General features: G+C 53.5%; 3 protein-coding genes across 14 annotated transcripts; 2 read left to right on the top strand and 1 right to left on the bottom strand.

The window, feature by feature from the left end:
* The first annotated feature begins 1,208 nt into the window (after window positions 1–1,208).
* Window positions 1,209–6,842, top strand: CD37 (CD37 molecule). 8 transcript variants are annotated; one of them, XM_082710435.1, is made up of 10 exons: window positions 1,293–1,405; window positions 1,688–1,825; window positions 2,091–2,165; window positions 2,287–2,359; window positions 3,228–3,352; window positions 3,452–3,526; window positions 4,045–4,149; window positions 4,773–5,009; window positions 5,380–5,463; window positions 6,455–6,842. In XM_082710435.1, exons 2-10 carry the CDS (start codon window positions 1,757–1,759, stop codon window positions 6,530–6,532), a joined length of 921 nt encoding a protein of 306 aa, XP_082566561.1. In that variant the 5' UTR covers window positions 1,293–1,405; window positions 1,688–1,756; the 3' UTR covers window positions 6,533–6,842. The 8 variants fall into 8 exon arrangements, with proteins under 8 accessions (XP_082566565.1, XP_082566567.1, XP_082566562.1 ...); XM_082710438.1 differs by having other exon boundaries at window positions 1,296–1,405; window positions 2,011–2,165; XM_082710439.1 differs by lacking the exon at window positions 1,688–1,825 and having other exon boundaries at window positions 1,209–1,405.
* Window positions 6,832–21,518, bottom strand: TEAD2 (TEA domain transcription factor 2). Of its 4 annotated transcripts, none has more exons than XM_082710389.1 (13): window positions 21,440–21,518; window positions 19,513–19,750; window positions 19,145–19,209; window positions 18,593–18,655; window positions 17,449–17,460; window positions 17,118–17,225; window positions 16,957–17,015; window positions 13,959–14,023; window positions 12,871–13,019; window positions 9,866–10,039; window positions 9,147–9,308; window positions 8,317–8,469; window positions 6,832–7,605 (listed from the first exon to the last, which is right to left on the bottom strand). In XM_082710389.1, exons 2-13 carry the CDS (start codon window positions 19,742–19,744, stop codon window positions 7,492–7,494), a joined length of 1,356 nt encoding a protein of 451 aa, XP_082566515.1. In that variant the 5' UTR covers window positions 19,745–19,750; window positions 21,440–21,518; the 3' UTR covers window positions 6,832–7,491. The 4 variants fall into 4 exon arrangements, with proteins under 4 accessions (XP_082566515.1, XP_082566518.1, XP_082566516.1 ...); XM_082710392.1 differs by having other exon boundaries at window positions 9,186–9,308; XM_082710390.1 differs by having other exon boundaries at window positions 21,400–21,487.
* DKKL1 (dickkopf like acrosomal protein 1) lies at window positions 20,808–27,074 on the top strand. Of its 2 annotated transcripts, none has more exons than XM_082710452.1 (5): window positions 20,808–20,939; window positions 23,109–23,283; window positions 23,814–23,954; window positions 24,077–24,169; window positions 26,677–27,074. In XM_082710452.1, the coding sequence occupies exons 2-5, from the start codon at window positions 23,128–23,130 to the stop codon at window positions 26,986–26,988; spliced, it is 702 nt and encodes a 233-aa protein (XP_082566578.1). In that variant the 5' UTR covers window positions 20,808–20,939; window positions 23,109–23,127; the 3' UTR covers window positions 26,989–27,074. The 2 variants fall into 2 exon arrangements, with proteins under 2 accessions (XP_082566578.1, XP_082566577.1); XM_082710451.1 differs by lacking the exon at window positions 20,808–20,939 and adding an exon at window positions 22,640–22,845.

Below are 27,074 nucleotides of genomic sequence, written 5' to 3'. Positions count from 1 at the left end.
AAAGAAAAAAATCATCATGTTGTACACTTGAAATATGTACAATTAAAATCATCAAGGGGCGCCTGGGTGGCTCAGTGGGTTAAGCCGCTGCCTTCGGCTCAGGTCATGATCTCAGGGTTCTGGGATCGAGTCCCGCATGGGGCTCTCTGCTCAGCAGGGAGCCTGCTTCCTCCTCTCTCTCTCTGTCTGCCTCTCTGCCTACTTGTGATCTCTCTCTGTCAAATAAATAAATAAAATCTTTAAAAAAAAAATCATCAATTATTCCTCAGTAATGGAAAAATAGAACGTCCAGTGCCAAACATCAGAAAACTATTAATATGAATTGATTTTTATGACATTAATAAGAAAATAAATTGCATTTGGAGCTTTTTTTTTTTAAAGATTTTATTTATTTACTTGACAGACAGAGATCACAGGCAGGCAAAGAGAGAGGCAGAGAGAGGGAAAGGGAAACAGGCTCCCCGCTGAGCAGAGAGCAGAGAGCCCACTGAGCCACCCAGGCGCCCCTGGAGCTTTTTTTAAAAGATTTTATTTATTTGACAGAGAGAGAGACAGCCAGAGAGGGAACCCAGGCAAGAGGAGTAGGAGAGGGAAAAGCAGGCTTCCCACTGAGCAGGGAGCCCAATTCCAGACTTGATCCCGGAACCCCCAGATCACGACCCAAGCAAGCCAAAGGCAGACACTTAACAACTGAGTCACCCAGGCACCTCTGCATTTGAAGTCTTAAAAAAAAAGTGGAGGAGTGCCTGGGTGGCTCAAGTCATGATCTCAGGGTCCTGGGATGGAGCAGGGAGCCTGCTTCCCTTTCTCTCTCTCTGCATGCCTCTCTGACTACTTGTGATCTCTGTCAAATAAATAAATAAAATCTTTTTTTTTTTTTAATAAAATCTTAAAAAAAAAAAAAGTAGATGAGATCTCTCAGCAAGAGAGGGTGCTGAGTCTCTAAGAGGCACTGGTTTTCCAAGGCCTGGGTGGATGTCAGGATGACAGGAACATCCCCAAACATGGAAATCTGGCTTGACAAGAGTAGGGGCCATGGGGCAACAGGGGGCACTTTCAGAGGCTTCGGGGTGTGCGGCTCAGGTCTGGAGACAAGCAAGCAGGGGCAGACATAGATCTAACTGTCAAGGTCCCGGGTTCAATCCTAACTCCTCCCCAGCCTCCCCCTCTTGGGGCCCCAGTGCAGATGCAGGAAGTACTGCTAGAGGCTCAGCTTCCTCTCCGGGTGTTTAAGCACTGCCCAGCCACCACTCCCCCCTTACTCCCAGGGACCTTCCCACTGGGGGCACTGCAGCACTTTCACTTCCCCCAGGTGCCCAAGCCCTGCCCTAGCATGCGGGAGCACTGCGCTCTACACTTGTTGCCAAGAACAGGATGCAGACTCTGAGAGGGGGCCCATGACAAGGTGGGGGCACATAAGCAGAGAAAGGACTGGCCTGCAGAGAGAAGGGGTCAGAGAGAGGGAGGAGATAGATGCGGGGGAAGGGGGGGTGCGGTTTGCGGGGAAGGGAGGGCAGGGAGGGACAGAGACCCAGACAGAAGGGAACAGAGACCCAGAAAAGGGAGGACGAGAGGCTGAGGGCTGGGAAGGGGTGGGGTGGGGGGGGGGGGGCAGAGAGAGATGCAGAGACGGCAGAGCTTAGCAGGCAGTGAGGTCAGAGTGTCTGTGAGGTCGGCTGCTGTCCAGGGCTGGCCTGGGGTCCTGGTGCCCAGAGTAGGTGGATGCAAGGAGCTCAGGGGTCCCCCAGCCTGAACCATGGAGACCTGGGAGGGAGTACCCAGCGTGTCCTTGGTGCCCAAAAATTCCAAGGCCCCTCCAGCACAGGTGTGTGTCCCAGTGGGGCAGGTGAGGGAGGCAGGGGGGGCGCAGAAACAGACCAGAAAGCCACCTCGCCTGTAGAGGGAGGGGGTGGGGCTCCACTGCTGGCGGGGGGGGGGGGGGGGGGGGTTGCCGCGGAGAGACTTCCTCTTTCTCTGTGTTCTTCCTTTCTCCCTCTCTGTCTCTCACAGCTTCTGTCTTTCTGCTCGTCTCCTCCAGGCCCAACACCTCATCTCTTCTGTCCCTCCCACGGGCTGCTGACCCCTCTTAGGTGAAGATGTCGGCCCAGGACAGCTGCCTCAGCCTCATCAAATACCTCCTCTTCGTTTTCAACCTCTTCTTCTTCGTGAGTTGCCACATGGCTGCCCAACCCAGCCCCAGCCCCTGCCCCAGCCCCCTGACCTGATATACCTTCCCCAGTCCCCTTCACCTTTGCCCACCGCCATATTCCCATCTCCTCTTGCCAGGTCCTAGGCAGCCTTATTTTCTGCTTTGGCATCTGGATACTCATTGACAAGACCAGCTTCGTGTCCTTTGTAGGTGAGGGGGCCAGGGCCATCGGGGAGGGCCTCCTGGAGCAAGCATGACCTGGTCTGCCCCCAGGTGACGTCCTAGGGGGTCTCCCTTGTCCCAGGTTCTGTTTCACAGCCTGCCACTGCTCTTAGCCCCTGCAGTCTTCCTCTGGCAAATGAATTGTGCATATGAATGATAATAAAAAATGGTAATGGCCATTTCTCAGGCACTTCCTAGGCGGTAGAGCTCATGCAGATGATTATGAGACCCTCCCACAGACCTTCCCCTCTCTTGAAGTTCAGAGAGGGGATGTCATTTACTGGATGTTACATAGCAAAGAAGTAGAAAAGCAGAGAGAACACTAATAATAATAGGAGAGTCGTAATAGAATAATAGTCACGATCCTAATGGTTCAGATTTAATAAGTGTTTGCCCTGTATTGAGGACAGTGTTGAACGCATGCCTCCCATGTGTCCCTTAAAATAACCCTAAGGAATAGAGATCTTTTCCCGGCCCTCAGGGAGGTTTTAGTGATCCAATGTCACAGATCAAGTGATGGGACTGAAACTGTTGGGGGTGAAGAGGCGCAGGTGGAGGAAAGAGACTGAGAGCAAGAGGAAGAAACGGCCTCCAGAGAGAAAGGGGACAGAGATCCAGAGCAGAAACAAAGAGCGGGGGGTGGGGGGCGCAGAGACTCAGAAGGGACAGAGTCCCAGAGAGAAGAAGACAAAGAATCCCAGAAGGAGAGGAATAGAGACTCAACATGTGGCAGGGACAGACACCCAGAGAGTTCCCCAGGATACTGCTCCCCAGTTGAATGGCTGTGTGGGTGGGAAATGGGGCTTCCTGGAGCTATGCGCCTGAGCACCATGTCACCGCCTCTCACCTCCCCCAGGCTTGTCCTTCGTGCCCCTGCAGATCTGGTCCAAGGCCCTGGCCATCTCAGGAATTCTCACCATGGGCCTTGCTCTCCTGGGCTGTGTGGGGTCCCTGAAGGAGCTCCGCTGCCTCCTGGGCCTGGTGAGTCCCCTGTCCACATCCCCCCTCAAACAGAGCCCTGGCAGCCTCTGTATCCTGGTGGGGGGACGCTCAGTCTGACCTCTCCACTCTGCCCACCAGTATTTTGGGATACTTCTGCTCCTGTTTGCCACGCAGATCACCCTGGGAATCCTCATCTCCACTCAGCGGATGCGGGTGAGCTTGGCTTCCCCTCCCACACTCCCCCCAAATGTATGGGGGTGGTGGAAAAAGAGAGAAACAAAAGCAGACACAACTGACAAGGACAAAGGGAAATAACAGTGACAGGCAGAGGAAGACAGAGAGAGACAGGGACACAGAGAAGACGCACCGGAAGATAGAGACAAGGAGATTCAAAGCAAGATCACGACGCGGATGGAGGAAAACAGACATAGCAAGACAGACAGAGATCCAAGGGGAAACAAACAGAAAAAAAAAAAAAAAATAGGGGGAGAAACGGGTGCCTCCCAGAGAGACAGAGACCTAATGAGAGACCGTGGGAGATAGCGGGGGAACAGAAGGAAGGTAGAAACGGGCAGATTTTGAGGAACAGAGACCTAGCTAGCCATTCAGTGAGAAATCGAGAGCGCCTTCAAACCGCTCGGGGACCCCTTGGGACTGAGAAAGCCCGGAAGTAGCTGGACTGGGTAGGGGCAAACCCGGGTGGAAACCCAGCCTCACTCTCCGCCTCGTAGCTGGAGCGGAGGGTGAAGGAAATCGTGCTGGAGACCATCCAGAACTACCGCTCGCGTCCGGAGGAGTCGGCGGCGGAGGAGAGTTGGGACTACGTGCAGTTCCAGGTGCGTGAGGTCCCCGCTTGCCCAGATGCTTATCCCTCCTTCTAGCTCTGGGATTCTGACGTAGCTCTGGCCCCTGCCCCAACGAAGCGGGGGTGGGGTAGGATTACCTTCTGGTAACCCTACCGCACCCCCAATGTCACCCCGCCCCCAGAAGATAGCCGAACAGACTCGTGTGGCCATTTCCCTCCAGCTCCCAGACCCTGGAGAGGCTCCGTTTTCTGCCCCGACAAGACTTCGCCCTCAGTCCCAAGGCCCTAGCGTGACCCAACTCCCTGATCTTTAGTGACTCTGGCCCCAGGGGACCCGGCCCACGTGAGACTCCATTCCCTGGTTATTCACGTGGCCCTGCCTTCCCATCCATCTGTCCCCTACCTAGGCTGAATTGCACTGCCCACCAGTCTTCTGCAGCTCCTCCCACAGCCCCAGGTGGCCCGTGATTCGTCTCTCCCAACCCCATGTTCCCCTAATGCCCCCAAGCCTAGCCCGCCATCCCCCCGCCGTGCCCACTATCTAGCCCTCTGCTCCCCAACACGACCTCATACACATCATCCAGTCCCCTGAAACCCCAAATCATCTTGAATCCCTCCAGTCCCTGTCCCTTTGACTCCCGTCCCTCTTCGCAGCTGCGCTGCTGCGGCTGGAACTCTCCTCGGGACTGGTTCAGTATCCCCAGCCTCATCAGCAACGAGTCGGAGGTGCATCGCGTGCCCTGCTCCTGCTATAATTCATCCGCGACCAATGACTCCGCAGTCTTCGATAAGCTCTCCTTCCCCCAGTTCAGCCGGCCCGGACCCCTGGCGCGGCCCCGGCACAGTACTGACCTTTGCGTGGTTCCTGCAAACAGCAGTATCTACAGCGAGGTGGGGAGGGCTTGGAGCCCGCTAAAAAGGGGAGCGCCCTCTGCGGGGGTAGGGCTGCGGTCTGGGCTTGCTTCCCCCGGGAGACGGAGCCGCTGGACTAGGGAAGGGTCTGAAGGGTGGGGCTATGAGAAAGGGGCACATCAGGAGGGGTGGGGGGGCCCTAGGAGGGACCCGGGTTGTAGGGGCGGGGCCTAAAAGAAAAGGCGAGGAGGGTGGGACCAGGCGAGTTGGAGACTAGAGAACCCTACTAACTAGGATGAGAGGCGTCGCTTGAAAGAGGGGTGAAGGCTAGGCTAAGGAGAACAGTGGGCACGGGCTTGAGGGCGAATCCCAGAAAGACCCTACTTTTAACTTTATCCCACATTCCCAGGGCTGCGCGCGGAGCCTCCAAAAATGGTTGCACAACAACCTCATCTCCATAGTGGGCATTTGTCTAGGTGTCGGCCTGCTTGAGGTAATTTGGTCCAGCCCCCACTCGCAATTGGCCCTACAATCCCTAGATGGCCCTACCCCAAACACCTGGGAAAGGGGCAAGCCTAGAGCTTCAGCCCATTCATATTCTCCTGCTTCTCCGCCTGCACGCGGGAGACCTACCCCTTGCAAGCCCCGATTGGCTGCACGCAGGAAGTAGGCGTTCCCTCCCGCCCTTGCGAAGCTCTCATTGGCCCTCCTTAGCGATCCTGCCCCCTGCTCGTAGCCGCAATATCCCTCCCCTTTCCCTGCAGGTGAGTGTGGCGGGGCTGAGCCTGCTACTCTTGCGCAGGGCGCTCCGCCGGGAACGCCAGCGGCAGGTGCTGGGCGCCAGTGGTTCGAGCCCCGGGCCTGGACCTAGTGCTGATGGCGGCGGCGGGCGCTGTGGTGTACTGAGCAGCAGCGGGCGTAGCGGCGGTCTGTGGGGTGGCTGGGGCATGGCGGATGCCTGTCCCAACTGGGGGGACAAGTCCCCACAGGGCAAGCTGCCCGTGGCCCTGGGGCCCTGGCCGCTTTGGGATCAAGACGAGGAACAACCTGAGACCGGGAGCGCGGGCGAGGAGGTGGAGGTCGAGGTGGAATTAGCAGCCGAAGCAGTGAGAAAGACAGATGAGCCTCCAGAATAAAGTACCCTGGGCTAGCTCCGGATCTCACTCCTTCCCAAACTTTGAACCTGCGCTAGACGCAGCTGAATACTCCCTACCCCACCCTGTTCCCTTTCTTTCCATCCTCCCCCCCCCCGCATCTTTGGTAGTCTACCCCAAGCCCCCAAATTCCCATCCCTGACCCACCTTTCTCAACCTGGCTGAGCTCCCCCTCTAACTTCACCTTTCTCCGCCCCTCCCGAATCTCCACACTTAATTTTCTTCCCCTGGCACTACCCCTTTTTCTCCCTCGGAACACCCACCATCCCTACCCCAGTACCCCTCGCCGGACCCTGCGGACCTCTCTGACCAGGTCTCCTTTCTCTATAGCTCAGCTTCATGACGCTCTCGATATTCCTGTGCAGAAACCTGGACCAAGTCTACGACCGGCTCGCTCGGTACCGCTAGGCCCCAGTCTCTTCCCAAAGCCCCGCCCCGTCCCCTTCAAGTGCCCTAGGGGCTTCCCTGTGGTCTGTAAATATTTGTTCAATCCTCAGTTCGCCCCAACCGCTGAATCCTCCACCTCCTCATTTCCCTGGGGGACTCTGATGTCTGCCTGCCCAGCTGCTGTCACCTCTCCCGCGGGACCTGGGGCTTCCGGCCACCAGCTTCCTGTCCCCAAAGATACCTCATTTCCTTGCCTCATCTTTTGGCTTACCACCTCCCACAGGATTATTTTCACCCAAACCCCAAATAAATCCCCTGCGTTTTGGTAAAATAGTTTTATCCTCTGTCAAAACACAAACCAACACACTTTGCGGGCGAGGGGAGGCAACACAGTATATAGCCTACATCTTGTTGAGAAGAGAGGATGAGATTTAAAAGCCTCACCCCACTGTTTGTCCAGCTGAGAAAAAGTCACAACCCTAATACCCACTTATAAATATCTCTTGTTATATTAAAAAAAAATATTTTCAGGGCCCACCTGGCTCTGCTCCTGCACAAAGGGTTAACCTTCAATATTTGATCTCAAGGTCACAGGGTTGGGTTTGGTAAAGAGAGGCAGATTGGGAAAGGGGACGGGGTTGCTGAAAAAACAGAGGGACAAACCAACATACTTTCTAAGACCATCCAAAAACATTCAGAACCAAGCTGCGGGAGGGCGCCTGTTAGAGACTGAGAAACCAGTGCTGTACTTCGGGGCTGTCTCACTTCTGTCCCCAGTCCCTGATGATCTGGAGCCATCTGTCCGTTTCAGACACCACCGTGAGGTCCCAATATCAGGATCCATCTTTTCAACTCACCCCCAGCTTGTAAGGTCCTCTCTAACACAGAACAGCCCCCTCCCCAAACGAGCATGAAGTAAGCTGGAGGTCTTTCCTGGGAGGAGGGTAATCTGGGGGGTGAGTCATTTTTGGGGTCCCCTTTTAGTCTCTGACCAGGCGGTAAATGTGATGCTGGGCCCCCCGCTCACTGGTGGACACCTCAAAGACATAGGCGGTGCAGAGCAGCAGCTCCTGGGTGTCTCTGTTTGTCACCACCTGCCAAGGAGGCCAAGAGAAAGGGTTTGTGCACAAAAGGGAGAGCAGAGACTACTGTGCCCTTCCCGGGGTACCACAGGATACCTAGGAAAGAGGTCCCCACCATATCACATTCCCTAGGTCAAGGGGATGCCTGACATGTCCAGTTCCCCATTTGAGCGTCGGCAGTGAGGGGCCTCCCATTGGATGGCATAGCAAAGTTAACCAAAGTAGGGGTGCATGGGCGACTCAGCTAAGGGTCCAACTCCTGGTTTCGGCTCTGGTAATGATCTCATGGTTCTGAGATCGAGCCCCACATTGGGCTCTGTGCTCAGGGTGGAGTCTACTTCATATTCTCTCTCCCTTCTCCCTTCAACTCTCTCAAAATCTCCAAAGTTAACCAGAGTTCAGGGGGATCCCACCATATCATGTCCCCTGGGCTAAGGTTAGGTTCCCTGTGAAACGGGGGCTTGTCCCTTAAACCAAGAATCCACCGTGGGATGCCCTCTAAGTCCGTTTCCCCAGTGAGGGGGAATCCCCCTAAATGAGAGTGCTGTGGACTCCCCACCACATCAGTTTCCTGGGTAAAGGGGTCCCCTAAGCAAAGGCTCAACTGTAGGCTCCCCCTGTGTCACGCCCCCGCCCCCATTCAAGGGTCCCCGGGCCAAGGGGCCATTGTAGGCACTCCCCACCCCATTGCTTGTCCTGCTCGGCCCAGCCCCAGTGCCTCACCTGGAGGATGGTGAAGTTCTCCAGGACGCTGTTCATCATATAGCGCTCAGGCAGCTGTCGCAGCTTGTGCAAGAAATTCACCAGGTACTCACACATGGGTGAACGCAGCAGGCGGTACACAAACCTCCCGTCCTCCAGCTGGGCACGCTCCGTCTGAACCAGGGTGGGGGGCGCAGAGTGGGCAGGGCAGTGACCCAGAGACACAGGGCTTGCCCCAGGCACTCTGTGCCTCTCCAATGCCACGCCCACTCCCCACTACCGTCATCCCCACCATCACTCCAACTGTGGTGTGGCAGAGATGGGACCTGGACCCATGGGTCCTCGACTTGGGATCCCTGAGCCTGCAAACGAGGGACCCCTCCAGCCTCTCAAAACTGTGCTCTGACCCTTCTGAGACCTCTGGACTGCTCTGACCCCCAGGCCCTAAGATACCCTCACACCCTCCAAAGACCCTCCCCTCCACTAGGTCTCCAAACTCTACTTGACCTCTGAGTTCAAGACCCCTCAGGCCCTCAGCGATCCCTCAGTGCGACCCCCGAACCTCCTTGCCCTACAGATTCCTCTATACCCATAAGACCCTTTTGAATCTTAGTGACTATAAATCTCCGTACCACACATCATCTCTGAACCCTGAAAATAACCCCCACATGTGACTTGGGGACACAATATCAGCTCTAAGCCCATGCATGAATGAAAACCCCAAAGATGATAGGACAACACCCCACCCCAAGTGCAGGAGCTATTGTGGCTCTGATCCCTTCAGTCTGTACCCCAAAAGTGGCATGTGTCTGGGCGCTCACCTGCCCAGAGCTCCACCCCTCCAGCCTCACCTCCACCTTCTCCACCACTTGCTTGCCAAAGGAGCAGACCTTGGAGGAACAGGTGAGGGTCATGTGCTCCAGGCTCTCGTACTGGCTGCTCACTCCATAGAAGCCTCCACTGCTGCCGCCGGTCCCTACCTCCTCACCACTCGGGCCCCAGTTCAGGTCCGCCTGGGGGGTGGGGAGGCACAGGTAGATTCCTTATAAATGATGGGGACTCTTCTCAAGTGGGAATTCTGCACCATAGCCTGGTTCCCCCACAGCCCTGCAGCTGCCTACCCCTCCTCTGCATTCAAAGCCCGGTGTATCCATGGGCCTGTTTCTGGAAAACACCCACCCTTCAATTGGTACTAGAGAAGCCTGGCTCCCTGAAATGGTCCTGACCCTCTCTCTCCAGTAATAGTCCTCCCAACAGAGGAGACCAAGAATTCAATTTTCTTCTCCTGAAGCCCCCAACTCGGGAGTTCAGCCCCTTCCAAGGCCCTGGTTATTAAGGAGGCAGGTTACTCACTAGTAACCTTCCCCTCCCCACCCCTTCATGACCCTGGTCGTTAAGGCAAGTGGCTACTCCCTAGCAAAGGGGCCTGGAGGCCCAAGTCCTATCCATCCCATCCTGGGGGTAAAACTGCTTGTTGTTCCCTGTTCCAAAGGGGGCTTACGCTCTGAGCATCCCCTTCCATGGGAGACCACGTGACTTGCAGGCACTTTGTTTCGGCAGCAGAACTCACCCAGAACTTGACCAGGAAGAAGGCATGAGGAGGCCCACGATCATACAACTCCCGCAGGCCACCCTTTTTCTCAGGGAATTTGTCATAGATCTGCCGGACGTCCACACTCTCGAGAGGGGGTGCTCCAGGGCTGGGGCAGTGCTGGCTGATGTGCACGAACAGGTGCCTCTGGTACTGAGAAGGGTGGGCCGTGGGTGAGGAGTGGGAGATGGGCTGCACCCTGGGTGCTCACTGCCCCCAGCTCCCACGAGCAGATTCACACTGTCCACCCAGACACTGGGCCTGACTCCCAAGCACTGTCACCCTTCCCTTCTGTCCCACGGCACCTTAGTCCCCAAGTCCTGTCCCCTGCTTTCCATCCCCACAGCCCCATCCTCTCCACTCTCTCCCCAGCCTCCACCCTGGCCTCCCAGGCTCCAATCTCCACTCTTCCGGTCATCCCTCACAGATCCCCACAGCTGACCGTGGACCTCCCCTGCTCACAATCTCCCTGTGGCTCCCCAGAGCACCTAGGACAAACCCCACACTCCTTCAACCTGGCCCTACACTGAATAGGTGGTCCCAAATGTTCAGTCAATGGATGGGTAGATAGATGGATGGAATCCACTTAGCCCATAAGACCCCCGACCTGTCCCCATTCTTATCACTTTCTGTCCAGATTCTAAAATCCTCATACTTTCCCCATCTTCTTTTGCATTACAAATAAATCTTCCCTCGATCCTCCAAGGCCCAAGTCTATGCAAATCTGCCTCTTCCTGGAAGCCTCACTTGATCACAATCAGATGAGACTTCTCATTTCTATAGTTCCCCATCACCCTCAGGACAAAGCCTAGATCCCTCAACTTGGCAATGCCAGCTCCTCCAGAACTGGCACCTGCCCACCTATCTGCAGCTGCACCAGCTCCCATACGTTATTGGACTATGTGTTTCCCTGAATACTTCATGCTGCTTTCATCTCTGTACCTGCAATATAAAGTTCAGCACATGGCAAACTCCTACATAACCCTCAAAGCCCAACTCAAATGTTGTCATTTCAGGGAAGCCTTCACTAACTTCCCAGGCAGAATGACTCCTCTGGGGAATGCTTGGGTGGCTCAGTTTAAGGTTAAGCGTCTGCTTTGGGCTCAGGTCATGATCCCAAGGTCCTGGGATGAGTCCCACAATGGACTCCTTGCCTGTTTCTCCCTTTGCCCACACTCCTGCTTATGCTCTGAAAATAAATAAACAGAAATTTAAAAACAAAAAAAAGTCTCCTCTCTACACCCACAAAAACTTGAGCTTCCTCTATCCCAGCACATACTCATTGTTCAATGGACATCTATTGGGAGACCTACTGTGTGCAAACACTATTTTGGGCCGTAGGGCTAGAAGACAAAGTCCCTAACATCATGGGGATGGGGTTCTCCTGGAGTCTACTAGCAAAGATAGGTAATTTTAATAAAAATCAACCCACGGATAATATAAATTTCAGAGTGATGAACGCTATGAAAAAAAATTCCCAATAAAGAATAGTAAAGCAGGGGCGCCTGGGTGGCTCAGTGGGTTAAAGCCTCTGCCTTCAGCTCAGATCATGATCCCAGGGTCCTGGCATCAAGCCCCACATTGGACTCTCTGCTCAGCAGGGAGCCTGCTTCCTCCTCTCTCTCTCTCTGCCTACTTCTGATCTCTCTCTGTCAAATAAATAAATAAAATCTTTAAAAAAAAAAAAAAGAATAGTAAAGAAGTAGAGCATGATGGCAGTGGGTATTTTCCATAAAACGGTCTGGGAAAGCCAATCTGAGAAGATAAGCAGAGGCCTGAATGAATGGAGAGAGACAGTGGCGGTATCTGTGAACACATATTCAAGGTGGCAAGAACAGCAGATGCAAAGGCCTTGATGTGTGTTTGAGAAAAAGCATGGAGTGTTTGAGAAAAAGCATGGAGGCCAGTGTGACCAGAGGAGAGTGGGCAAGGATATAAGGGCAGGAGGTGAGGACAGAGCAGGAATAAGAATCAGATCATGCAGAGCCTTGTGGGCAACTGAAAGGACTTTACCTTTGCTCCAAGTGAAATGAGAGGGTTTCAACTTGGGTTTTTTAGGACCACCATACACAGCAATTGGTGTTTATGTGGCTGTGGCAGAGCCTGCTAAGTGTTCACAAAATCCCCATTCCTTTTCCCACAGTTAAACTACACTTCCCAGACTCCTTTGCAGTGAGGTGTGGCCATATGACTAAATTCTGGCCAATGGGATGTGAGCAGAACCTGATAGTTGCCACTTACAACCCAGACCCATAAAAAGTCTGCAGGATTTTTTGGTCTCTCCCTTCCACCATCTGCTGGCCAGATGCAGGGAATCCAGCAGCAGATTCTGAAGCCCTAGAAAACGTCAGAACCACAAAACGGAAGGAGCCCGAATTCTCTGAATCACTGCGTGGAAGGCTCCTACTTGAACACCTACTCGGAAATGTTACATGAGTGAGAAACTGGTGTTACATTCATTTCCTGAAAGTTAAGGTTATTTCTGCGAACAGTCAACCCACCATGACTAATATGCTATCTAGCTCCATCCTAGCCCAGGAAACGCTCAAGTCTAGAAACAAGATCTACTCTTCCAGGTTCCCAGTCTCCACCACAATGCCTGGCACACAGCAGGCCCTCAAAAACGTTTACTGAATGAACAAGCAATGACCTGGCAAGTTTCTCTGACCTTCCCAACCGTGACCCCACGACCATCCAGTTCCTCCACGCTAGCAGTTCTCAAAGCGTGGTCCCCAGGCCAGCAGCATCAACATCGCCCGGGAGCACGTTAGAAACGCAAATTCTCAAGCCCCACGCCGACCTATCGAATCAGAATTTGAAGGTAGGGCCCAGCAATCTATGTTTCAACAAGCCCTCCATGCTATTCTGAGACATGCTAAAGTTTGAGAACCAATGCTTTACCCTTTCCCTTCCTATCACCCTCTGTATTCCAACCTCCAGCCCCTGCCCTCCCCGGCCAGTGATGATTCTAAAATTGCACTCACAGAATCAACTGCATCAGGAGGTTCCACAAAGGCTGAGAACTCCACCAGCTGCAACCGGGCAGTGCCCAGGGCCCGAGCCTGCCACGCTGGGGGTGATGGGGCAGGTGGGGGCAGGGCAGGGGGTGACAGGGCTTGGGGGGGCTCGTACCCTAGAAAGAGAGAAAAAAAAAGGACAAAAATCCTTAATGTGTATTGAATACATAGAGCACTCTTCTCTCTTGCCTGCCTCCGCTTAGAAGCTAAAAAAGCTAAATACTCACTTTCCCAGCCTCCCTTGCAACTAGAGATGGCCATGTGACACAGTCCTGGCCAATGAGACGTTAGGGGAAATCTGCTGAGGGGCTTCTGAGAAGGAGTTTCTTCCTGAATGAAAAAGACAGAACTTTGGGAGGAGAAAGCTTTTGGCCCTGGTCAAGTCCTGCTTGAGACATGATGCCTGGAATCACAACAGCCATCTTGGGACGTTAAGAAAGAGACCAAGGGACCTATACAAATGCCAGTCCCAATATCGCTGAGCTGCTGAGACAGCGTAAGAGCACCCCGCGTCCAGACTCTTTGTTATATGAAATTATTAAGGCCTTTATTAATTAAGGCACTATTACTCTGGGCATTCTGTTACTTGTAGCCAAAAGCACTGCGATTTGATGAAATTTGTGGAACCCTCAAATTCTCTTTCACCAGTGTGTGTTCTTAGGACCACATCAGCCCCTGGATCCAGCCATGCCTGAAGCCGTCCAGCCACTCCTGAAATAGCAGTTACCTAAACCAGTAAATTCCTTTTTTTTTTTTTAAGTCATTGAGCTTGATTTGAGTTTCTGCACTTGCATCTGAAAGAATCTTGACAAATACACCTTCCCCATGTCTTCCAGGCTAGCACGCGGCAGAACACAAATCCAGTGTGTCTGAATTCAGAGGCCATGATCTTAACCACTACAAATTCTATCACTCATCTTTCCATACCCCCTGCAAGATTTGCCTCAGATCTGGACCTCTGTAGAAATGCGTGCCCTGATCAGTGGAAGGTGAAGAAAAAGCAGTTGGGGTTGGGGAGAGAGGGGAGACAAGGCAGGTATAGAGCAGACTCTTACCTGGGAGGTCAGTAGATGGGGGGGTCAGTGACAAGGAGAACGGTGTCTGTGAGAATGGCTTCACGCTGAGGGAGAAAGGAAGCTGGGGGTCAGCAAGGTAGAAAGATAACTGTACCAGCTAAGGTTTACCAGGGACCATGCCAGACCCTTTGCTAGCACGTAATGTGCAAAAGTTCACGGAATCCTCACACCCTAGGAGGTTAGGTGCAATTATTCCTCTTCCCATTTTGCATAGGAGGAAACTGAGGCACACACCATCACAGAGCTGGAGCCTGGGCTCAAATCCAAGTCAGTCCCTACTACAGAACCTGTGGTCTTGTTGACAACATTTCAGTGCCTCTCACAAAATGGCAGAAAGAGAAGAGAAACAGGATCTCAGGAGGTGGGGAAAGAACACAAGGGAGAGCCAATGTGGAGAAAGAGGAGGGTAAGGAGAAAATGACCAAGGGTTACGAGATGGGACATCGGTCCAATGTCCAGGGTGGGGAAGCAGTGTAACAGAGTCTACATGTCCAATCTAGACTCTGTCCAATCCAACTTCCTTCAGTGATAGACATGTTCCGTATCTGCACTGTCCAGTACAGTAGCCATTAGCCACCTGTTGCCACCAAACACATGACACGTGACTACTGAGCACGAATGTGGCTAGAGTGCCCAAGCGACTGAATTTTTAAGTTAATTTTAATCGACTTAAAATTCAGTGACTGCATGAGGCTAGGGACCGTGGTATCTGACAGCCCGGCTCTAGAGGCCAATTAGCCATGGGTAGCTGAGGAGATGATTGAGACTGAAAGGTCGGAGGCCATGGAGACAACACTTGGGGTCGGAGGTCAGGAAGAGGTCAAGAATCAAAAGACCAGGGGCACCTGAGACTCTGGACCTCAGTGTTATGGATTCAAACCCCACATATGGTATAGAGATTACTTAAAAATAAAATCTTGGGGCATCTGGGTGGCTCAGTGGGTTAAGTGCCTGCCTTCGGCTTGGGTCATGATTCCAGGGTTCTGGGATCAAGCCCCACATCAGGCTCCTTGCTCAGCGGGGAGTCTGCTTCTCGTTCTTCCTCTGCCTACTGTTCCCCCTGCTTGTGCTCTCTCTCTGTCAAATAAATAAATAAAATCTTAAAAAAAAATACTTAAAAAATAAAATCTTAAGGGACGCTGGGGTGGCTTAATCAGTTAAGCGTCTGACTCTTGATTTTGGCTCCAGTCATCATTTCATGGGTCATAGGATGGAGACCCATGTCGGGCTCCCTGCTCAGCATGGTGTCTGCCTGAGAGTCTCTCTCTCTCTCTCAAATAAATAAAAATAAGATAAAGCAAAATGAAATCTTTAAAAAAAAAAAAAACTAAAAATATTTAAAAAAAAAAAAGAGTCAAAAGACCAGAATCAGAAAAAGACACAAATTCCAGGGACTTTCAGACCCCTCACTCCCAGGGGCCTTGCCCTCGTACTCGGCATCCCCATTCTGAAATCTAAATTCCAGGACCCTACCTACTGACTTAATCTCATATCATCAAGGCTGCTGGCCAAACACCACCTCCTCAGACAGGCCCTTCTTGACCCCTGACTAAAGAGGGCACAAACACCTTGTTTTATTTCCCACATTGATTCTTTTCTTATGAATGCTTATTTGTTTACAGGTTTATTGTCAGTCTGCGCACCCACCCCCTTCCTGGACCCTGCTCCAAATATGGAAGATCCATGAAGGCAGGGATCCTGTCTAACTTGTTTAATCCTGTGTTCCAGTGTAAGCAGAGGACCAGGCACTTAATAGGTTCTCAATAAACATTCAACTGACTGGCCAGTGGCTGAATACATTTTCTCATTTCCTGGAACTCACCAAATTTTCCTACCTCAGGGCCTTGGCACATGCTGTGTTGACTGCCTAAAATATTACCAACCCCCATTCTTCACCTGGCCAAGTCCTACTCTGCCTTCACCATTACTTCTGCACAGAAATCCCCAGGATTCTCTCCCTTAGCCCAGAACCTGTTGCAGTTCTTCAGAGCACATCACATTCTCTTTCATTTTGTGTTTAGGTGGGTGATGATTTAATTAACCTTCATCTCTCCCTTTTGGCTATCAGCTCCCCTACAGGTGGGACCCCAGTGCCCAGAGCAGTGCTCGCTGACGCACCCCTCCTTCCAGCTTAGCCCCCTCCTTGCAAGCCTCCAATTCCTTCTGCCTAGGGGACTTGTTCTGACCCTTTCCTGAGTCCCAGCACCTCATAGGGGAAATTTCTTCCCTCCCTGGAAGCTGGATCCCACAGCATGTCACTTCACTTGTCACCCCCAACACCACTCCTCACGGTCTTGTGGCCACATGGCCCCCCCAATGCCCCGCCTGGATCCACTGGCTCCTCTCTGGACTGAAAGCTGCCCTTCCCATGAGTCTCTGGGGCCTGTTTCTCTTCTTCCAGGCAACAAACACATTCTGTCACCCTCAGGGCTCTCTCAGGGCTGAAATGGACATTCCCATGTACCTCGGGGACCCATTTCCTTCCTTTTGAATCTGAGAGAAGACACCTGCTCTCCCCTCAGGCCTAAGAACATCCCTACAGGATGAGAACACGCCTTCCCATGAGCCTCTGGGACCACCAAATCTCACTGGAATGCCATTTTCCCCACGGACATCCTCCCGTCCCCGCACATTCATCCAGTCCCACACTAAGCTCCTTTCTTCTCCAAACCTGCTCCTCCCCCAGGTCACCCATCAACAGACTGTCACCAATCCCAGTCACCACCAGACCCTGGGCACTATCCTTGCCTCCCCACTCCTTCTCAGCCCGTGAAACCCGTTCTCTGGACTCTCTATGCCCTGCCCCCCCCACCCCCTAGTATCCCAAGTCAAGCCTCGTCCTCCTCTCCAGACCCTCACCCCAGCCTCCTCTCCAGGATTCAAATCCAGATAGCTGGCTACAGAAGCAGGTTAAGAAATGTCTCTCTAGAGGGAATGGGGGAAATGGGGGTGATGAGCCAAAATAGAGAGTACTCACTCTGGAACATTCCAGGGAGGGCCAGAGCCCCCTGACCAAAACTGGAAAAGCTCTGAAGCCTGGAAAAGAGACAAAGAAAGGGGGAGTGGGGGTCACTCAGTGCCTTGTTGAAACCACAGCCCACCCCCCTCCAGTTCTGAGCCCCACAATCTCTCAGCCACCTGAGGACCAGCAGGGCCCAGTTTGGCCTGCAGGGAAGGTGCTGAGATGAGCTGGGCTGAGGACATGGTGGCCATGGTCTGGAAAGCCTTGTCCTTGGAAACCTGGTCCTAGAGGAGAAGTTGAGGTCCATGTTAATGGGGAATCCCAGTCGACACAGCAGGGTGGGTCAACGCCAGGGAGGGCAAGCATGGGGAGATGCAGAGATGGGGAGTCAAGGCAAAGGATTGGGGGAGGGCACAAATCTTTCTTCTGTAGCCCCCTGCCCCTCCTGGCCCCCTCAGGCATGTCTGGGGTAAAGCAGCGGGTGGGAGGATGGGCAGGGGGACTTACCACATTCAAGGCCTGCCCGTGGGGGTGGGGGAGGGTGCCAGAGGAGGAAAGAAAACACGACTTAGGAAGTGAGGCCTGGATTCTCACCTTCCTGCCCTCCCAAACCCTATAGTTTCACCACCCTGGGCTGAAAAATGGGAGGAAGGAGAAGCAAGGATGAATATGGAACAGGAAGTAGAGGGGCCCAAGCCTAGAGGGGAAAAGGAGTTCCTATACCCAGAATAAAGGACAGTATACAGTATAAGGGTTTCTAGGTCCAAAAAAGAGCTGGAAGTGAAGGTTTCTGGATATGTAGGCAACAGGAAGTGAGAACTTCAGACCTAGAGGGATACACAGTGGACACTTCCTAGCCCACACAGGACAGAGATGGGACCATGAGGTCCAGAAAAGACCAGAAGTGAAGGTTTTTTGGATCTGGAGAGAAAGCAGAGGAAGGCTTCTGAGTATTAATAAAAAGAGGGAGGGACAGGAAGTCATGGTCCCCATATCCAAAAGAAGAGAAGGAAGAGGCAGAGAAGACCCCACACCCTAGTGGGGAAGAAAATGAGGGTCTCGGGCCAAGAGGAAACCAGAAATCCAGCAGATGAAGAAAAAGGATGTGAAAATTGCCAAACAAAATGAAGATTTCTGGACACAGAAATGACAGGCAAGCCACGTGGGGACCAAAATTGGGAAGATGAGCCAGAAAGAGATGAAGAGGAGGTCCTCATTGTACAAGAGGGGAAAGGGAGGACACCAGGAGGAGGAGAGGAAAGGAGAGGGAGAAGGAAGACAGCAGTAGCCAGAGGAGAGGCCCAACACCCTATCCTTCTTGCCTGTCCTGAGCTAAATCTCTGTCCCCTTCTCTCTACAAATCTCTTCCTCTCCCAGGACCTCTATCCACCCAGCTTGCTGGGCCACTAACCACCGGCCCCCGACCTGGGATCTCTACTTCTTCATTCTTTCTACATCTCCATGTGACTCTGTACCCATCTCTGGTTCTCTGCTACCCACTCTGGGCCTCTCTGTCCCCCTTTCTCTGGATTTCTGTTGACCTCTCCTCTGGATCTCTGTCCCCTTCTCTCTGGGTCTCTGTATCCCTCTCTCTGTCCCCCACTCTCAGGGTCTCTGCCCGCTCTCTCTGGGTGTCTGCCTCACTCCATACCTTGAGCTTGGACTGGATTTCCCTTGATTTCCTTCGAGCCAGAACCTGGATGTGACTAGAGACCTGGGGGTAGTGACAGAGAAGCAGACTCAGGACAGAGCCACTGGCCCCTTGAATTCCCTCTGCCTTCCCACCCTCCAGATGGCCCCCAGAGCTCCCAGAACATGAACGATAACGAACGCACAGAACAAGTTAGCTATCTCAGGCACATGCTAACACAGACGTGTCCACAGAGGCTAGTCTCTTCTAGCCACTTACACAACTGATCTCCCCCAGACCCAGCAAATCCAGGCCTCCTTTCCTTTCCTCATCTTCTCTCTTTGGATCTTTCAGTCTCTCTACCTTAGTCCCTGTTGCTAACACAGCTGCTAAGAGATCCAGACCGAAACAGGCACAGCAGAGCAAACTCACAGAGGTGCCAACAAGACAGACAAAAAAACATGAACCAGATCCTCCTTGAACCTGAACCTGCCCATCACAGGATGCCCACCCACCCTCACCCCAAGAAGACAAGCCCACCCCAGAGAGAGGCCCACAAGTCAGTCCTGACACCTGTTTGCGAGTTCGGGTCTTCCCTGTTCTCAGCTTGATGTAACGGGCAATCAGCTCATTCCGACCTGAAGAGTCAAAGACAGGACAGAGTTAGACTTTCATGGGACCTCTCAACACACACCACACCAGGGAAGGAGAAGTAACAGTTGCCAGAGGTCTGCAAGCAAGCCAGCCTACAGATCATCCCAGCTCTGTGGGAGATTTCCTGCCGCAGGTTTTGGAGCCGGGCTGCCAGGTTCAAATCCCAGCCCAAGCAAACCACTTTACCCTTCTGTGCCTCAGTTTCCTCATCTGTGCCAACAGTGATGCCAGCTGCTACCTGAGTCTTAATCAGCGGGGGCCAGGGAAAAAGAGAGGGGCTGACTCACCATACATCTTGCCTTCATCAGACAGGATGATTTTCCGACGGCCACATGGTGGGTAGATGGCCAGGGCCTCCTGGAAGCTCTGCTCTATGTCCGGACTCCACACTCCTTCTGCATCCGGGCCCCCATCACCCCCAGCCCCCTCGCTGCCGCCGGTGCCCTCCTCACTTCCTTCCTCACTTCCTGTCCAGCCACTGCCATCGTCCAGGGGGGCCCCAGCCCGGGGTTCCCCCATCTGGGCCTGGAGGAACACAGAGCTCAGCAAGGTGCCTCCCCCCACCCCGCCCTCGCCCCCCCCAAACCACAGAGAGATGCAGGGCAGTGAGGGCTCAGATTGCTGGGTCTGAGGGAGGAGAGGGTGAGGGGGCCTGGATTTCTGGGTCTAAGGGAAGCAGGAGGCTGAGGGCCTGGACTCCTAAGTCCTGCAGAAGGGGGCTCGATTAGGGTTAGGGACAGCTGAGGGTGAGAGTGTCCTCTGTGTTTCCAGGGGAGCCTGGGGTGTGGTGAAGTCCGGAAGACCCCCAAGTAATGCCTGGGGCGCATGGCACATGAGGGCCGAAGCTTCGGGTATGGATTACTGGTTTGAAAGAAGACAGGAGTCGGGGCCTAGTTGCAGGGAAAGGAGCTGTGGATGAGATCTTCTCAGTCCCACCCCAAGAACAGGTGCTAGGATGTGAACAGCAGCTGCGAGAAAAGAAGGAGGAGGGGCCCCAGCCCTAGTAAGACTGAGGGGGAGGGGGCGTCCAGAGAGAGAGGGACAGAGACCCAGAGATCACGAGACAGACTTCCAGAGATGGGGAGACAGAGATCCAGTATCGGGGGACAGACACCCAGAGAGTGGAGGCAGAGAGACCCAGAGAAAGAGGGGGCCAGAGGGCCAGAGAGAAGGGGACAGAGAGCCAGTGAGAGGAGGGACAGAGACTAAGGGCAGAAACTCAAGCCCAGACCAGGAAAGACCCACAGAACCACAAACTGGGGGGCAAGGGCGCCCTGCCATCAGGAGAGCCAGAACAAAGGGCCCAGGCGTCCCCTCCCCCAGTTTCGCACAACCCCCATCTGGGGAGGGGCTGGCCGGCAAGGGCACCTCCCCTCTGGCCCTCGGCCCCGCCCCTTCCCTCCCCTCCCCCTGCGCCATGGGCTCGGATCCAACTCAAGTTCCCAGTGACTTTCCGGAGGCCAGGAACAGGGGAAAACTTTTTCCAATACAGTCAGATCCCGCCTCCCAGGCGGCTCCACGTCTTCCACAGCTTTCCCAGGACCCCAGAGTGCAGGCTCCCATCCCCCTCCTCTCTCGGACCCTGGAGCCCAGGCCGAGACAGACAAAGACCCCAGGCCGAGTCCAGTGGCGCTGAGGCGTTCAGGACCCCCGTAGGCCCAAATCCCAGCCCAGCTCTCCCCCATGTGGCCAGACAAAGGGACGGAGGAGCCGGGTAAGAAAGATCCCTACTAATTTCCCGCCCCAGGCCCCAAACTTCCGAAGAGACAAGACTGAAGATCCAGAAAGCACTGTAGCCCGGCCCTATGCCACCCCGGAGGCCTCCTTTCTCCATTAGGAGGATCAGGCGTCCACAAATGACACACAGAAACCAACTCGGTCAGAAACACGCACGGGGTCCTTTCTCACTTCATACCCACACCGCCGCATACACTCGCACCCACCGGACACAGCCGCCCAAGTCCCCAGCCCTCACCCACTCCCGAGCGCACAATCCCAAACTCAGACCCAGCAAGAGACACCCCAACTCCGGCGAAAGTTCCAACACCTCACTAAGACTCGGTCCCACGCGCAAACTCGGGCCCGCGGGCAAAAAGAGGGCGCCAAGCAATTCGCAGACCCTCCCGCAAACACCTCAACTCATAACTCGTAGCTTCCCACCCCAACTCACACACCCCAAAGCTGGATCCCCGACTCCCGCCGGCGCCTTCCTACCTCCCGGCCTGGGGCTGGGGAGCCGCGGGCGGGCGGGGCTCTGCGAGGAGAAAGTTGCCCGGGAGCTTTGTTTGGGAAAAGTGGGAGGGACCGGAGGGGGGGGCGGGCCCGGGCGCCGGACACAGGGAAGGGGGATCCGAGGGTGACAGTTTGGAGGAGGATTTTTGCTTGGCAAAGGTGGAGTCTAGCTTAGGCTTGGTAGGAACTTCGGGATTCGGATGCTTGCGTCTCTGGAGTGGAGAGGGATGGGGGATCCGGACTCCCAGATTCCAGGGAGGAGCTTGATAGGGGCCAAGAAACGTGGGTCTGAAGGAGCAGGAGTCTGGGAGCCTGGACTTTTGACTGCTCTCTAGTGTGTTTGTATGTTGGGGATGTGAGAGTGATAAGAACACAAAAGATCTTTTCTGTTCAGCTTCAAATATAGTTTTGAGGATTAAGGTATGTGAGGGTGGGCTTCCCGTGACTTTGCCAGAGTTGAGAGGCGGGCGAGAGGACCGGGAGTTTATTGGAGAGCCACGGGAGTGCAGATTCTTGCAAACAAACACACGCGTCAGTGGACTGGGGTGGCAGCTGTCCCAAACCAGGAGAGACCGTCGAAGCCCGAGCGGAGAGGAGCTAGGGCCCCGACTCCTGGGTCCCTTAAAGAGGAGGTGTTGGATGTTTAAACTCAGGGAAATAGAGGGGCCTGGGGTCCGGACTCTGGGACCCTAAGGCGAAGGGAGCCTAGATTCTGGGCTCCTTGGAAGGTGGAACACAGAGCTAAATTTAAGTTTCCAGGGAGGGTGGGCTTTTTAGTGGAACGGAAGAGGGCTCCCGTTCAGCGTCCCGACATGGCACTCTGTTGAATGCAGAAATCGTTTCAAATCCCAAAAATTCAGAGGAAAATACAAATCGAGGGTAGATGAACCACAGTATTCAGACTTGGGTACTGGGAGTCGAAGAATGGAACTGAGGGGTCTGGCTGCGAGACCTGGGGCACAGAGGACTGGCCCACGTGTGGGGGCACGGCTCTAAATCAAAGGGCATTGCCATCTGAACTGGAGTGGGGCACAAGGGCCAAGATCCGAGAATACAGGCCACACTAAGTCTTCAGGCCCGGGACACCCGGCAGGGGCATGGTCTGACGATGGGTGTGGTTAACGGTTGGGGCGTGGTCATAGGGCGTGACCACCCAATAGAGGACCTGGCTCTTGAGTGAGGTCAGCAGATGGGGCGTGGTCAGATAATTGGGGCGAGGCTAAGGCTCGCGGAGCTCACCCAACGCTCCAGGTATCCCGCCTGGGCTCGAGGCCAGAACTGTTTGGATTTAACAGTCCGTAGACGGACGGCCGGAGTCTGAGTCCGGTGACCCGACTGTGGTCTAACATAAGGCGGGACCCAGGAGAAGGGGCGGGGCGTGGGAGAAGGTGAGGAATGAGATCTGGGTATGAATGTGGGCGAAGAAGAGGAATGAGATCCGTTTGTGAGGCAGCACCCTGAGGAGCAGAGCCTGGGTGGAGGGGCGGGGCCTGACGCGATGGAGGCGGTAGGGGACAGAAGGACGGAAGAGGGGCTGTGGGCGGGGTGTGAGGAATTGCTGGGGCCAAGGATGATGGGAAAGCAATGCTTGTCTTGGGTGGGGGCGTGACCATTTAGGGGCGGGGACTCTGACCCCCTACCGCTGCCACAGCCTCCCGGCCCGCCCCGCAATGTGGCAACCTCTGGTCCTGCTGCTGCTGGTCCCCTCTGCCCTGGTGCCCCCCTCCACTGCAGCCCCGATCCGCGATGCTGATGCCCAGGAGAGCTCCTCAGGTTTTCTAGGCCTTCAGAGCCTAATCCAAGGCTTCACCCGGCTGTTCCTGAAAGTGAGCAATGGCAAGGGTTGGGGGTAAGAAGAGGTAAAGAGGAGAGGGACGGGGGCAGATGGGGACTGAGGGATGGAAGGGGTCCGGAGAGACCGAATGGAAGACGGGTTGAGTCCAGGCAGAGGACAGGCGGGAAGAGAAGGAGTCAAAGGGACCAAGAGAGATCAATAGAGAGTGACAGGAAGACCGATGGATAGGAAAAGAGGGAGGAAATCAAACAGAGAGGGAGATGGGACAGAGACAAAGACTGATGGAGAGAGAGACTCAGAAGGAGAAGGGGATGGGGCCACAGAGACAGTGGGCTGAGGGCGGGGAGGAGGGAGCAAAAATAGGAAGGTAATGAGACAGAGCCCAGGACAGGTGGGTGATGGGGCAGAAGGTGACCTAGTTAGGCGCAAAGGGTCAGAGGACAGAGAGAGAAGGAGCTGGGTGGTATGTGGGGCAAGGTCTCAAGGACATCCTGGTAGGGCTGCAGCTTTACTGGGGAGTCTTGAGGCCCAGCAGATCAATGGTCCCTCCTCTGGCCCAAGGATGACTTGTTGCGGGGCATGGACAGCTTCTTCTCTGCCCCCATGGACTTCCGGGGCCTCCCCAGGAACTACCACCAAGAAGAGAACCAGGAGCACCGGCTGGGGAACAACACGCTCTCTAGCCACCTCCAGATTGACAAGGTGCCTGTGCCAGGAAGTCCCTCCTGGAGTCTCCCCACAATCCCTCATGCTGCAGTATCAGTGGGGAGGAGGGCAGAGGCAGGAAGCGGTTTTGCTCTCACTCTCTCCTCCTGTTCTCACAGGTGACAGACAACAAGACAGGAGAGGTGCTGATCTCTGAGCAGATGGTGGCATCCATCGAGCCAGGAGAGGGGAGTTTGGAGGGTGACTGGAAGGTTAGGACATGCCCCTTACAAAAACGTCCAAGCCCAAACATTTTCTGCAGTCTAGGAGAAGATGACACTCCCATTCCAACTGCTCAGCACCTTCTCTCCCTGAGCCTCAGTTTTATCATCTGTCAAAGGGACCAACGAGCTCTCAGAAATGAGGTTTACAACCTCAGTATATTTCCCACTCACTTCGTAAACCCCAGAGAGTTCTGTAAACCAAGAAGTGCCTTTAATTCTGCATGCCGGGTAATCTTCACCCTTGTAAACCCCAAAGTGTGTTTTTATCTCAAAGTACTCTGCAAACCTCCAAGTATTTTTTAATCTGTCCCAAAGGGCTAGGCAGATCTCTCTCTCATAAACTTCAAAATGTGATCTTTCATTCCAGAGTGTTTGATGAACCCCAAATGCTTTGCGTTGCTCACCTTTATAAACTTCTTAAGGGAGATTCTAGCCACAAAGTGCTTATTTTCTTATCCTAAAATGTTTTAAGAACCCCCAAGCACTTGGCAAACCCATAAGGGTCTTCTACACTGCCCCCCAGGTCTATATTTTTAAATTTCTGAATCAACAGAAGAGTTGAAAAAAGACATAATGCAGTAAACCTGTATTCCCTTTTCCATAGAGCAAGATTTCTTAACCTTGGCACCATTGGCATTTGGGGCTGGATATTCTTTGGTTGTAGGGGCTGTCCTATGCCCAGCAGGATGTTTATAAGCAACACTACCTCTACCCACCAGATGGAAGTCGCGCCCCCTCCCCCACCAGTTGTGACAACCAAAACCATCTCCAGACTTCCGTTGAGAACGACCGGCCTAGATACACCATTTGTGAACATTTTACCACATTTACTTTTTCTTTACTTTTTCACTTTTGAACTCTGTGACAGTAAATTACGGACATCATGACACTCCACCCTTAAATCCTTCAGTGGGTATCTCCAAAGAATAATGCATTCTCCCACACGACCACGGTACCATTTTTTTTAAAAGATTGTATTTATTTATTTGACAGACAGAGGTCACAAGTAGGCAGAGAGGCAGGCAGAGAGAGAGGAAGGGAAGCAGGCTCCCTGCTGAGGAGAGAGCCCGATGCAGGATCTCAGGACCCTGGGATCATGACCTGAGCTAAAGGCAGAGGCTTTAACCCACTGAGCCACCCAGGTGCCCCACCATGGTACCATTTTTTTTTAAAGATTTTATTTATTTATTTGACAGAGAGAAATCACAAGTAGATGGAGAGGCAGGTAGAGAGAGAGGAAGGGAAGCAGGCTCCCTGCTGAGCAGAGAGCCCGATGCGGGACTCGATCCCAGGACCCTGAGATCATGACCTGAGCCAAAGGCAGCGGCTCAACCCACTGAGCCACCCAGGCGCCCCATGGTACCATTTTTAAACCCGAGAAATTTAACATTGAAAATCACACCATTATCTCTATCAGTTTGCTAGGGCTGCCTAGCAAACTAATAGAGAACAAAGTAGAACAGTAGAATAGATTGGGCGGCTGAAACAACAGAAATGCTGCTTCCCAGTTCTGGAGGCATTCAAGGTATTAAAGGTCAAGGTGTCACGAGGGTTCATTCTTTCTGAGGCTGTGACGAAGAATCCGTTCCACGCCTCTCCCCTAGCCTCTGGTGGTTTGCAGAAAATCTTTGACATTCCTTGAAATGCAGAAGCGTTCCCCACACCCCCAACCCTGCCTTCATCTTTCATGGCCTTGTCTCCTCTATGTCCAAATTTTGGACATGTGCACCTCTATGTCCAAATTTTGCCCTTGACATAAGGATACTGGTTGCATTAGATTTGGCTCATCCTAATGACCTTGTCCTAACGAAGTCTGCAGTGACCCTGTTTCCAAGTAAGATCACGTTCTAAGGTACTGGGAATTAGGAGTTCACCATACGAGTGAGGGTGGGGGCGTGGAGACAAAATTCAGCTCGTAACAATCTTCTACAGGACTCAGAAAAATGCTGCCTCTCATTCAGTAGTTCTGATGTATAATTTGCTAATTTTTATATTCTAACAAGCTCTCAAATGTTGCTAATGCTGCTGGCCCACAGCCAACACTTTTGAGTAGCAAGGACCAAACAGACATTCAGTCCGTACTCAAATGTCCCAAAAGAAGGACCAAAAGCTGTCCCTAAGAGCTGATTTGGTTTTTGATCCAGGATTTGACTGAGGATCCCATGTTGCAACTGTAGTCATGCATTAGGAAAGCCAGGAGCTTTTAATCCCAAAGTGATTTGCACATTTCCAATTGCTTTCTAAACCTCAGAGTATGTTTAATCCTAAAATGCTTTGAAACCTCGGAAATGTGCTTTCAATCCCAGAGTATTCTATAAATCTCAGTATTTTTTATTCTAATACACTTGTAAGCCCCATGCTTTGTAAACCACAAAATGAGCTTTAAACTCCAAAACTGCCCTGTCAGCGGCAAATTGGGCAGAGTATGCCAGTGAGGAGGTAGCATCTTGGGATTGTCATTTGGAGTTTGAGACCTCTCTGTCCCTCCTCCCCAGGTACCCAAGATAGAGGAGAAGGAGGCCTTGGTGCCACTCCCAAAAGCCGTCGACAGCTTCCACCCAGAACCCCATCCCCGAGTGGCATTCTGGATCATGAAGCTGCCAAGGCGGAGGTCCCACCAGGATGTTCAGGAGGGCACCCACTGGCTCAGCGAGAAGCGACACCGCTTGCAGGCCATCCGGGACGGGCTCCGAGAGGGGACCCACGAGGACAGCCTCGAAGAGGGGACCCAGGGCTCCTCCCACTCAAGGCTGCCTGCCCGGAAGACCCACTTCCTGTACATCCTCAGGCCCTCCCAGCAGCTATAGGGGTGGGATCAAGGGAACACCCGCATGTACCCCCCACCAGACCCCACCCCAAGCACCATATAGAAATAAAGTTCTTACATCTAGCA

The sequence above is a fragment of the Mustela nivalis genome (genome assembly GCF_964662115.1).
Source record: "Mustela nivalis genome assembly, chromosome: 18".
In the NCBI taxonomy this organism is placed as follows: Eukaryota; Metazoa; Chordata; class Mammalia; order Carnivora; family Mustelidae; genus Mustela; species Mustela nivalis.
This window is presented reverse-complemented; position numbering and strand designations above follow the sequence as displayed.